Source organism: Pseudorca crassidens, chromosome 2 (genome assembly GCF_039906515.1).
Source record: "Pseudorca crassidens isolate mPseCra1 chromosome 2, mPseCra1.hap1, whole genome shotgun sequence".
Lineage (NCBI taxonomy): Eukaryota > Metazoa > Chordata > Mammalia > Artiodactyla > Delphinidae > Pseudorca > Pseudorca crassidens.
This window is the reverse complement of record NC_090297.1, coordinates 181,585,096-181,599,018: the sequence shown is the minus strand read 5'-3', so window position 1 is coordinate 181,599,018 and position 13,923 is coordinate 181,585,096. Positions and strand designations below refer to the sequence as shown.

At 34.9% G+C, this 13,923-nt stretch overlaps 1 protein-coding gene across 7 annotated transcripts in view; it reads right to left on the bottom strand.

Annotated features, from left to right (window-relative positions):
* Positions 1-13,923, bottom strand: part of NEK7 (NIMA related kinase 7) — a 150,571-nt gene that overhangs the window by 94,058 nt on the left and 42,590 nt on the right. For all 7 annotated transcript variants that reach the window (XM_067729831.1, XM_067729835.1, XM_067729830.1 and 4 more), the window contains one exon: positions 2,679-2,763. In XM_067729831.1, the coding sequence (XP_067585932.1) occupies positions 2,679-2,735 (57 nt within the window). In that variant the 5' untranslated portion in view covers positions 2,736-2,763. Of the gene's footprint in view, positions 1-2,678; positions 2,764-13,923 lie in introns of those variants that run through there.

Genomic DNA, 13,923 nt, shown 5'->3' with positions numbered 1-13,923 from the left:
ACACAGTACTAAAGAAAAAGGAGCTCTCACAGTAATATGTGAGACCACATATTACACATTACGGGGTTAGAGTATTCATCTCAGAACAAGAAAAAGAAAGATATGCCAAGAATATACATCACTTGTCATTATACAGGGGATTGGTATTTGACACTTAGAAAGCTGACTTCGTTTTCGGTTTATGTCCAGACACGTATTAGCATCACAAAAGTAGGAGTCACTCAGCTAACCATATGTTGCCATATCACCCCGTTATTCAGGCCAATGGTGTGGAACAAAACAAAAGAAGGTTGTCAGCCCCTAGCAGAGCCTGTCCTTTGCCAGCCTTTAAAAATCATGCTACTGAGAGCAGTAACACTTTTCAAAGACTTAATAAGCAATAACGCCTGTAAACTCTTGTCAGGTAATCTCACACCATCAGTCTGGACGCAGAGACAGGAAAAACCCTCCCTCTTTCCCCCACCCCTGGGAGCAGCAGCAGGAGGCAGAGATGAAGGGAACTGTGTGAAAAGAGATGCAGAACCACAGACGTGGTTCTGAAATGTATGCTGCATGGTCCCAGGAAACCATGACTTTCCTGGCTGGTGAGTCAGTAGAAGGCAAAAATGAAAGTGCTCATTTTTTTTTCCTTTGAAATTTAGGACTGTTCAAAACAGAATTTCAAAATCATGACATGAACTACCTAATTTTAGAAGTGCTTCTTTTACTGTCTTCACTAGAAACAATATAATACGGACCCACAGTATCTATGTATGTGTGTAAAACTAGCACTAAGATACGTCTGTATCTAATAGACAGAAACTGCTTACTATAATCTTGATAATTTATGACCATACACAAAATATAGATGGTAGATCTAAAAAATAAAAAACAGTCATCTTGAAATTAAAATATTGGCCTTACTCTAAGCTCTAAAGGGTCTCTTTTCTGAATACGGTACAGAGGATTCAGACGGGTGTAACAAAGAAAACAATGTAAAATTCAATTGGGTAAAGGGCTAATTTAAACATGTTCATTTGAAGGAGTCCCTGGTTGGTTTCAGTCACACATTCTTATTGAGACCCTGCTTCATGTGGGGAGCTGCATTATCACAGGGCATCCAAAGAAAGTAAGACACAGTATAAATCCTCAAGGAGAGTTTAACCCAACAGCAAAGATAAGGAAAATGCCTATGTAAAATGACACAAAGGCCTCAGAAATACCAGAAGAGACATACAAAGGATGCACCATCACGTTTCCAAGGAAAAAATATTACATTCACAAAATCAGAAAAAGCTTCATAGTGGAGATGGCATTTTAGATGGTCCTTTAAAGGGTGGGCAGGATTTCAAAAATTGGAGAGGAATATGAGGGTACAAGATGAAAAAAGTCACAGAGGCAGAAAAGATAGTTTATTCTGTAGGCAGTATTTCCTGCACTGTGCCTCACAGACATGGATTCTGAGAGAAGCCAATAAATGTGCTTAAACAAAAAGGGTCCCGTGGTCAAATAAGTCTGGAAAACACTACACCCCAAAACCCCCTCCAGGAAGTTCACAGCGCACCCTAATAACACAGGGAAGGCTCTGAGAAAGTACTGTCATGAAGCAGCTGTGTAAATCCAAGTCTCCCAAACTTATCTGACTACAGAACTCATTTGAAATAACATCTATAACAGACCAATTACAAGTACTGAAATTGAATCTGTGATTTAAAAACTCCCAACAAACGAAGTCCAGGACCAGATGGCCTCACAGGCGAGTTCTACCAAATATTTAGAGATGAGTTAACACCTATCCTTCTGAAACTATTCCAAAAAAACTGCAGAGGAAGGAACACTCCCAAACTCATTCTATGAGGCCACCATCACTCTGATACCAACACCAGACAAAGATACCACGAAAGTACATCTACCAATTCTTCATTTCCAGAAATACGATCAAGCAAAACTTGGACAAGGCTAGCACAGTAAATTTGGGACACTGTAGAAGGTCTCCAACACCAAAGTGAAAAAACACGGTATTTATTAATAACAACAACAGAAACGAACTGCTGCCTCTGTGCAGGGATGAATGTTATTTTAGACACATCATCATGCATCGGGCTTTAGGGTAAGCATCCACAGAGAACACAGCATGCTAGGTAATTAACTTCTATAGTGTGTGGACATGTTTTGCTGAAACATTCCTTTAACTTCATTTCATGCTATAAAAAAACGAGCAACTACGTAACAGGGGAAACACACTGCTACTCAGAGAAAATAAGAAAAGTGACAGTAACAGAAGGCAGTCGTGGGCAATGCAGGACCAGCCAGAGCAGAGACAGGCACTAGACACACAGGCGCCGCCTTGCCTTTTCTCTTCCTCTCTGAGCCAAACATTAGCTTCCAAAGCCTGTAGGTCATTCAATTCAAGTTAAAAGCTAAAGCTGCCCCCCCTCTTTTTTCATATTTCAGTTTCATACATGAGAACTAAATATTCTAAAACAGTATTTTATAATAAAAACAATCCTGATTGAAGCTTGGAAATTCATACTAGCATTTTTGGCTACTTTATTTCCTAAAGGGACTGTACATGTACTACTTCCTTCCTCACTGCATGTACATCTATGTCTACACACACACACACACACACACACACACTCTCTCTCTCTCTCTCTCACACACACACTCTTACGGCTGCATTTATGAGAACAAATTACCTGCGGTTGGAACTGAGGAACAGGTGGTCCTTGCATCCCTTGTGATTGCTCATCCATCGTCTGAAGCAACAGGAACTTCAGAACTCTGCAAAAAATGTAAAGTTGAAATTTAAATAACGCAATCATTACCAATACATACTTGAGATGAACCTAATGCTTCAAAAATGTGCATTAAGACACTCTATACTCTTATCTGCCATTCGCTAAATCCAAGCTCTGCTTAGCTAACACAAATATTCACTATCTCAGCTAATTCTTATCAAAAGTAGCATGTTATGCTTAGAAAATCCCGTTTTGTGAGATGAAATTCTCTCTTCTCCATTACATCTTATAGATCAAAGAGGCATCCCCTCTCCCTCCCTGATGTGAGAAGATAATAACCACGGTAAGCTTCCCAGAATTGTGGCTAACATTTTACATTCCTAAAATGCACTTCATCTTCATGTTCTAAAAATGTTAGCACTTTGGTTCTTCATGTCCAACTATAATGCTTACTGTGATTTTTAGGTTTAAACTTAAAAGGCCTGTCCTCATATGAGGGTGTTTACTCTTTTATACATATTTTTTTGTAATTACAAAACATCCACCCATTAATTCAGTAAACACAGGCTGAAGACCAAGCATACGCCAAGTCCTGCACAAGACTCAAGAACTGAACTATAAACACAGCTGACACCCCTGTCCAGGAGCCACTTCTGCACTGATTCTACACAACACCAAGTATCTCTAGGTTCTTCATAAGTGTAATTTTATAACTAAAATCTTGTGGGTTAAAAAACTAGGGTCCATTTAAATAGGATCAACAGACAGAAATTAAAACACATTTTCACTTCATTATACCCTTTAAAAAGCAATAAAAATATTCTAGACATGGGTTATTTGTATTGCAAATATTTTTTACCATCTTATAGAAAACCTTCCCAATGGCATCTTTTAATTAACTTATGAACAGAAATTCATAAATTTAATATGTTCTAATTGATCAATCTTTTCCTTTATGGTTAATGCTTCTGTGTACAAAATGCTTAATAATTTAAGAATTATTTCCCTACTCTAAATTCTCATACATTATCTTTCAATGTAAGCTTTATTGCTTTGGCTTTCATATCTAAATTTGCAATTGATTTGGAATTAAAGTCTTGTACAATATATGGTGAAGTCAATATTTAGTTTGTTTTTCCATATGGCTATCCAACTGATTTCAAATCATATACTGCAAAGACTGTCCTTTACCCCACACCCCATTACAGTGCTACTATATCATTTTCATCATGTATCAAATGACTGCACACATATATATAATATAGCAGTGTATGGTGTAGGTTTATTATAAAGTCTTGTTACATGCTTAATCACATATATGATTTTAATATAAATTTTAGAACCAGCCTGTTTGTTTCTATTTAAAAAAAAAGTCTATTGAGATTTTGATTACAAGTACATGAACCCTATAGATCAATTTGGAGAAAACTGACATTTAATAATATTGGGTCTTCAGACCCATGAATACAGGATATCTCATTTATTTTAGGTTTAATTTCTTTCAGTAATGGTTTTCAGTTTCAATACTGGCCTTTCACATGTTTTTTCAGGTTATTTCCTAAGTATATTATATTTTTTGATACTATTGTTAATGGTAGGTGTTTTTTATTTCACTGTTCTGATAGCATACAGAACTACAACTGATTTCTGTATATTGACCTTTTATCTTGCAAACTTGTTAAACTCTCTTATTGGTTCAAGTAGATTTTTTGTAGTTTCTTGCCTTATTGCAATGGCTAGAACCTCCAGTACAATGAATAGAAGCAGAGACATCATTTTCTTATTCCTATCTGAGGAGGAAAGCATTCAGCCATTTACCATTAAGCATAATGTAAGATGTACATTTTTCATAAATGCCCTTAATTTATCAGGTTGAGCTAGTGCCCTTCTATCCTTACTTTGCTGAAAGATTTTATAAAGAATAGATGTTAGATTTCTGTCAAATTCTTCCTCTGTGTCTGAGCTGATTATACATGTTTTAAATTGTTAAAATGTTGAATTTTGGTGGTTCATTTATTTTAAATTTTGAACATTCATTTTGGTGAACACTAAGCCAGTATTCATTTCTGGGATGGACCCCATTTAGTCATGATATATAATCCTACTTATGTATTTTTGGATTCAATTTTATATAGTGTTGGATTTGAGGAGTGACGAGGGGGAAGGAGAAAGAGAATCCCAGTAACGAATTAGAATACATTTTAGTGTGAAATCTGAATCATTAAACAATCAACAGACAATGCTTTAAGGCTACACATTAAGGCAACATTGGTTATTTAAAATGTGTATAAGCAACAAGGACACTTTTGCAAAAGGCAGTATAAATTAAACAGTTTCTCCAGCTTAGGAAAAGAAAAGCTATTACAAACCAACTACACATCCAAAATGGTATCTTACAACTTAACTGCTATTATTCTAGTGCAGGACAGATTATTGCTCAAAACTGCACATTTCAGAACACCAAGAAATTTTCATTTTTTTTGTTACATTTTAAGCAAGACAACATCTGAATAAAGACTTAAATTTAAAAAAAAAGAAATCTAAATCATTAAAATCAACATTTCACATCTAGTGTCCCACAGATAGTTTCCCAAGACACTTCATAAAAAAAAGGTTTCCTGGTCAAAGACCTCTGTGAAACACTACTCGCTATATGAACCTCTCTTAGAAAATCATAGTAAATATTAGCTAAATATTACTAAAGGACCCAAGCAGGCCTGCAGTTAAAAAAAACAACTTCATTTATATTTAACTTATTTAAGCACAAAATGCTTTCTTTGTGTAACATATTTTAATATCCCACAGCTTGACCAATCCTAAGAAGAGAAGACACTATGAGAAATGTTATGCTAGATTATAACAAAGTGGGTTTCATCACACCTCCTGATGTGTGACAATGTCTAAGCAAATAAAATTATGAAGAAAAGAAGCCAAAGTAAAACAACAACAAAAAAACACAAAAAAGAACATAAAAATCAAAGGAAACTTAGAAGTGATTTAATCTAACAATCTGCATAACAGGGAAATCACTTCTACAGTATCCCAGACAGAGGTCAAAGAGCCTCTGCTTAGAAATAAAACTCTGTATGAAATACTCATGTCGCACATAAGCTTAGTAATACAATGAATAATAACGCAACAAAATTTTCTTTGCATAATATCTAACGCGGTTCCATGTGTCACTGGATTCTTAATGCTTTTACAGAATAAGAATATATCAATGTTTGTATACTGATTTAATATCATCATATTTCCAAAGGCCAAATATATTTATGTATTATCTCTTTCCACTAATCTCCTCACAAATGAAATAAAAACACATTTAATGTATAAATATGTTAAACATGCATTCAGTCTTCTAGATTATAATTTCCATGATACAGGATCTGTGTCATCCACGGCTGTACCCCCAGTTCTTAGGTCAATGCTTGGCACAAAATGAGTGCTGAGCAAATATTTATTTAATGAATGAATAAATGTATCTCTGTCATAAAAACATCAAATAATAATTGCTAGAGTTTAATAAGTCTAAAATCAATGGTGAGTAAAATTATGATCAAATTCAACAAATTTGTCAACCAATCTTCAATAAAAAAAGGCTGCCCAAAGAAGGTGCTGCCTGAATCGGGTTTTCAATAAGGAAGAGAAGTTCACAAGGTTTAGACGAGGCAATGAAGAGAGGAAACCTGGGAAAAGGAAAGGACACATCAAAATACCCAAAAGCAGAGCACAACATCTTAGAAGTAAAATTAAAGTTGGCAGGTGGTGAGAGATAGCTGGGGGGAGTTAATATCAGAAGGTTAGGCTAACAACATAGACAGCTGTCCGCTCATGAGAAAGCTGTTATGATATTTACTTTATCCAGCTGGTATCAGAGAGCTAATGCTGGGTTTCAAGAAGCTAAGAGAGGGAAGTTCATTTTTTGAAATACAACCTTTCTTGCTCTGTGACAGAGTAGAGGGGCTCACAACCACAAGCAAGACCAGTCAAGAAGCTACTGCAGCAGTCCAGACAAGAGATGATAAGGGCCCTCACCAAGGTCTCTTACTTCACCTCAACCAGCTTTCAACACAACTATCTCACTTTCTGGAAACGTTCTGTGTCCCACATTCTCCTGGATTTTCTCCCACATTATAGCTACTTTTTCTAAGTTCCTTTTGCTATCCAACATTTATGTTGGAGTGCTCTATGACTTGAATCTTTATTTTTTTTAAATCTACATTCTCTCAAGTCAACCCATCCAGTCCCATGACTTTGATTACTAACCATGTATGATTACTCTGAAATTTCTGTCTACTACACGCATCTGTTCTGAGCTCTGAGCCACAAACACCAATATCCAAATGACCACCTGATATCTTCACAATTCCTGAATAGAAGATTCCATCTCCCATTCTTCAAAAAAAAAAAAAAAAAGGCAAGCTTCTCTAATCTTCTTTCTCTCTTTACATGTATCACCATCTACTCAGTAGGTCAAGCCCAAACTTCTTAAACTTTTGGGTCTCAGGACCTCTTTATCTGAGAACCCCAAAGACCTTTTGTTCATGTGGATCATGGCTATCAATATTTCCCACATTAGAAATTAAAACTGAGAAATGTTTAAAATACATACTAATTCATTTACAAATAAAAGCAATCACTACATGCTTATAAATAACATATTTTTATGAAAAATAGTTAACTTTTCAAAAATTAGAAGAGAAACATTGTTTTACATTTTGTAAATTTCTTTAATGTCTGTCTTCTACATTCAGTTTGTTGAGATATGTTGTTTTGGCTAAAGTATATTTTTAAAAATCTGGTCTTACACAGATGTATAGTTGGAAAATAGAGTGTTTTAATACCCACTGTGGATATCCCTGTGGATACTCTTTTTTTTTTCCTATTCTTTATTTTTTTATTTATTTATTTTTTAACATCTTTATTGGGGTATAATTGTTTTACAATGGTGTGTTAGTTTCTGCTTTATAACAAAGTGAATCAGTTATACATATACATATGTTCCCATATGTCTTCCCTCTTACGTCTCCCTCCCTCCCACCCTCCCTATCCCACCCCTCCAGGCTGTCGCAAAGCACCGAGCCAATATCCCTGTGCCATGCGGCTGCTTCCCACTAGCTATCTACCTTACTACGTTTGTTAGTGTGTATATGTCCATGACTCTCTCTCGCCCTGTCACAGCTCACCCTTCCCCCTCCCCATATCCTCAAGTCCGTTCTCCAGTAGGTCTGCGTCTTTATTCCTGTCTTGGATACTCTTCTTTAGTACTAACACCAAACTTGACAAGTGGCAGATTCATAAAGGTTAACTGCAATGTGGACTGTCAAAACTTACCAATGAACTTTTGTACTCTGTAATGTGAAAATCCAATGGTCTCTCTTGCCCTCTAAATAGATCTTTTACTCATGCATGATTTTGTAACATCATGCACTGGTCATCTGGAAAATTTTAGTTCCCTTAGTTACTCAGATCCTCTATAAATGTTGACCATTTCATTATACAATATTCAAAAACACATTCATTAATATCACCACTAATCTCATCAGAAGTCTTTAAATACCAGGAAGATGCCAAGGACAGGGTGATGAATATAATTTTTCCAAAATTCCAACTTTCACTTTAAAAGTTGGAATTTTATCATTAGTAACAAACAACGTCACTTGATTTCCCTTAAATGACAGGCACTTAATTTTCAAGAAAATGTCTACAAAACACCTAGGTTTGAATGTCAGTTGCTGTTTCAAGAGAAAACGGTGTCCCATGAAAACAGTAGCTGTCAGGCTGCTCCTCCAACACCTGAAGAGAGGCTTTTCTCAAGACAACTTTGATTTGCTGCCATGGCGCTTAAAGTCTACTTCCCATTTCATTGCACATATTAAGGGACTTGTACTCAAAGGTTGAAATGTGATAAAAATAATACTCTTTTAACTGCTTCATCAAGTACACTTTAAAATGAAACTCATACTTTTTAGTACTATTCCATATGGGTAGAGAAGACAGAGACTAGTAGTTTGGTATTGCCGCACTGATTCAAGCTAAGGCATCAGTGCTTTTACAAATAATGTCTTAATATTACAAAAATCATTTGCTCTTGCAGACCACATGAATGAACCTCAAGGACCCCACCCAACCCCCGACCCTCACCATCCCCAGAAGTCGAAAGACCACACTTTCAGAAGCTCTGGTCCAGTCAAAAACCTAGAATTCGTCTGTGATTCTTCCCTCCCCCTCACCTCCCTGCTCCCCATTCCAACACACCAGAAAGTGTCATTTGTTCTATTTCCAAAATAAATCTCAAATCTGTCCATGCTTCTCTACTGCCACTAATACAACCCTATAAGGTGTCATTATATCTCCGCCAGAGATTACTCTCATAGCCTAGGAAGTGTTCTCTCTTCTTCCACCATTCTCTTCACAGTGGTATTTCCGATCTTACAGGAAAACCCGAACGAACTTTTTGGCCACCCCAATATTTTAAAAACACAAGTCACTTCATGACACTCCCATTACTCTTGGACTAAAATCCCAACTCCTTGCCAAATACAGGAGGGCCCTGTAAAGCATCTCTTGCCTCCCTCTCCCACATCAGGTCATCCTAGTCTCTCCCACTAATGACCTGCCATCAACATGAAAACCCCTCTGCTCTTGAAACCCTCTAAGTCTTTCCTGGCTTCAGGGCCTTTGTACGCTGTCCCTACCTTAACAATCCTCTCCAAAGTAGGACCCAGCCCTCCCTGTTTACCTTTCATATCATCACCCTTTCATTCCTATGGAGCAATTATAGCAATTTATAATTATCTTGTTCATTTTTAAACTTGTTTATTGTTTATCTCCTCTGCTATAAGGCAGGTAACATAAAGGCAGGACCTTATCATTTTGTTCCCTGCTGTACTCCCCCAGCAAGAACCTGGCACATAACGGGCACCCAATAAACATCTGCTGAATGAATGGAAAATCAGCAACAGAGGACAGATTTTACAGTGGCTTATGTTTAGACGTGTAGGACTTCTGACTGATTAGAAAGTTAAATACAACTCCAGAAGTCATCATTAGCTTGGAGGACACAGGGCACAGTAGTAGCACCATCCAAACTAGACTGATAGAGAAGAAACCAAAATAGGGTGGGTGTTAGGAAGAGCAGGGTACAGGATGAAAATGATACAGAAAAACCTAACTGTGAGTTATTAGGAGAAAGGCCATATATAAAAAGTTCATAACAGCCACATTTCGCCAAGTAGAATCTTTAGGAAAGGGGAATTCAATACACTGTCCTGTAATTCTCATATCGATTATTTTTATTAGCTAAAGCTCTTCAATGTGTTTGAAAACAGTTCTCTTTTTTAAAATGGAAGTATAATTGACTTACAGTATTATATTAGTTTCGGGCATACAACACAGTAATTTGATATTTTTATAAAATATACTCCATGCAAAGTTATTATAAAATATTGACTACAGTGCCTCTGCTGTACATTGCATCCTTGTAACTTACTTATTTTTTACCTAGTAGTTGTTCCCTTTACCTATCTCCCCCTCTCCCACCCCTCTCCCCTCTGGTTAACTATTAGTTTGTTTTCTGTGTTTGTGAGTCTGTTTCTGCTTTGTTATATTGGTTCGTTTGTTTTCTTTTTTAGATTCCACATACAAGTGAAAACCTACAGTATTTGTCTTTCTCTGTCTACATGTTGTCTTTCTCTGTACATCCGTGTTGTTACAAATGGTAAAATTTCATTCTGTTTTTATGGCTCATTAATATTTTATTGTGTATATATGCCACACCTTCATTATCCATTCATTTGTTATGGAAACTTAGGTTGTTTCCATGTCTTCACTATTTTAAATAATGCTATGAACACTTGGGAACATACATCTTTTCAAATGAGTGTTTTCATTTCCTTTGGATAAATACCTAGCAGTTGAATTGCTGGATCATATGGTAGTTCTATTTTTAATTTTTTGAGGAAGCTCCATACTATTTTCCATAGTGGCTGCACCAATTTACATTCCCACCAGCAATGCACGAGGGTTCCCTTTACTCCACATCCTCTCCAACCTGTGTTATTTCTTGTCTTTTTGATGACACCTATTCTGACAGGTGTGAGGTGATATCTCATTGTGATTTTGATTGGCACTTCCCCAATAATTAATGATATTGAGTATCTTTTCATGTGCCTGTTGGCCATCTGTATGTCTTCTCTGTCTATTCAGTTCTCCTGCCCATTTTTTTAATTGGATTTTTTTTTATATTGAGTTGTATGAGTTCTTTATATATTTTGGAGATTAACCTCTTACCAAACGTATCATTTGCATATATTTGCTTCCATTCAGTAGGCTGTCTTTTCATTTTGTTGATGATTTCCTTCTCCATGCAAAAGCTTTTAAATTTGATTAGGTTCCATTTATTTTAGCTTTTGTTTCCCTTGTCTAAGGAGACAGATCAAAAAATATACTGCCAAGACCAATGTCAAAGAATGCACTGCCTCTGCTTTCTTCTAAGAGTTTCATGTTTTCAGGCCTTACATTTAAGTTTTTAATCTATTTTGAGTTTATTTTTGTATATTGTGTGAGAAAATTTTCTAATGTCATTCATTTATATGTAGCTGTCCAGTTTTTGTAACACCACTTATTAAAGAGACTGTCTTTCCCCCATTGTGCATTCTTGTCTCCTTTGTCATAGACTAATTGACCATATGAGCATGGGTTTATTTCTGGGCTTTCTATTCTATTCCATTGATCTATGTGTGTGTTTCTGTGCCGGTTCCATACTGTTTTGATTTCTGTAGCTTTGTAGCACAGTCTGAAGTCAGAAAGCATGATACTTCCAGCTTTGTGTTTCTTTCTCAAGAATGCTTTGGCTATTTGGGGGTCTTCTGTGGTTCCACAGAAAATTTTAAAATTATTTGTTCTAGTTCTATGAAAAATGTCATGGGTATTTTATATAGGATTGAATTAAATCTGTAGATCACTTTGGGTAGTATGGACATTTTAACAATATTAATTCTTCCAATCCATGAATATGATGTATCTTCCCATTTATTTGTATCATCTTCAATTTCTTTTATCAATATCTTACAGTTTTTCAAGTACAGATCTTTCACCTGCTTAAATTTATTCCTAGGTATTTTATTCTTTTTGATGCAACTGTAAATGGGATTGTTTTCTTGATTTCTCTTTCTGATCTAAAGATAGTTTCATTATTAAGTGTATAGAAATGCAATAGACTTCTGTATATTAATCTTGTATCCTGCAACTTTACTAAATTCATTGATTAGTTCTAATAATTTTTTGGTAGAGACTTTAGGGTTTTCTATATATAGTATCATGTCATCTGCAAACAATGGCAGTATTACTTCTTTCCTTCCAATTTGGATGCTATTTCTTTGTCTTGTCTGATAGCAGTGGCTAGGATTTCCAAAATTATGTTAAATACAAATGGCAGGACTGGGCATTGTCTTGTCTTTGATCTCAGAGGAAAAGCTTTCAGCTTTTCACCACTGAGTATGAAGTTAGCTGTGGGTTTGTCATTATGGCCTTTATTATGTTGAGGTATGTTTCCTCTATACCAACTTTGTTGAAATTTTTTATCATGAATGGATATTTAAATACTCCAAATATTTTCATATATATCCACAATCTCAGTACACATTAAAGTAAAACAATTCTTGTGTGTAGTCACATATTTTGCAGAAAAGAAAACTACAAAATTAAGAATCTGAATTTCAGATATAAAAGCTAACTCAGTGACAAAGTACTTATTTATAAGCAATTGTGTCTGTCAGTGGACTAATTCATAATTCACATGACCCTGGTAAGAAAATTATTAAGTAAAATACAAAATACTATATATACTATAAACGATAATAACATAGCCCTCAGTGACAAGGTATTAGATAGCCATCTTAATTTGAACACTGAAACAGCATTTACAGCACCATTCCTTAAATGAAAACAATATCTTTCCTAGTTCCCATATTTTAATAAACTTATAAAATACAAAGCCCTGAGGTAGTTATAAGCAAATTAAATCATGCTAAATTTATACTTTTTTTCTGAATATTACTTGAATTGAATAACCTCAGTTAATATGTTCACCTTGGCCAAAATCTTCAACAAAATGAGCTTTATTCTGTGTCTATAGACATCCTCAATGAATTAATTATTTCTTACAGAAACTGCCTTAAAATCATACATTTCAAAACAGTAACCTGATTTTTTGGTCAATTATAAAGTACAGTACTAAACATATGACAGAATAATAAAGATGAGACTTAAATATGCATTGATATTTGTAAGAAAATCATTTTGTGCATTTTATTTGTGATCGTGATTTTGGTCAAAAAAGTTATAACTAGCCATTAAATAAAAAAATTTAATTATAGTCAATATTAAAGAATGCTTAGCTAAAGAAAAATATTTCCTTCATTCTGCAACAAAAATTACTTAACAATAAAGACTTAAAGGTCAGTCAATCTTGCAATCTTTCAATTAAACTTCTAACTTAAAGCTTAAAGTAAATGCAATTCAACTAACAATGGGTATGTATAGATTCTATTCATTAAAAATCTTTCTTCTGTTTCCAAACATATATTTTGATAATTTCATCATTCTATCCAGTTTCTCAACAACCAGTTTTGACACAGTACTAAATCCTAAATATTGAACTATGTACATACCAATCTCAAGAGATTTCAGATAAACAATGATCAACTATATCGTTCCTTATCTAACACATACTTTTCTATATTATTAAAGATTCCGGAAGCTACTTCCTGCTACTCATTACAGAAATTTTTAAAAAATATTCTCAACAAAGGAACAAGTTAAAAATGGCAATCCAAGTATAAAATAATAAAATTATAGCACTGGAAAAGAAGCAGTAGAAGACCTAATTCTAGTTTAAATCTAGCGCTACAGTTTCATTCATAAAGCAGAATGTTCTGCCTTATTTTTGTTAATAGTTATAGGCACAAAGAAATGTACATTAGAAATAAATATAAAAAATGTTCAATATCACTGATAAAGAATACAAATTTAAGCAACAATGAAATAGTATACACCTGATAACCTTTCAAAATGACACATATTTAAAAATTATACATAATGCTTACATATGTGTAATAATCTTTCTAGAAAGCAATATGGCAATAAACATTAATAATCATTCATACACTTTTACTCAAGACTCTCAATCCCACAACTCTAT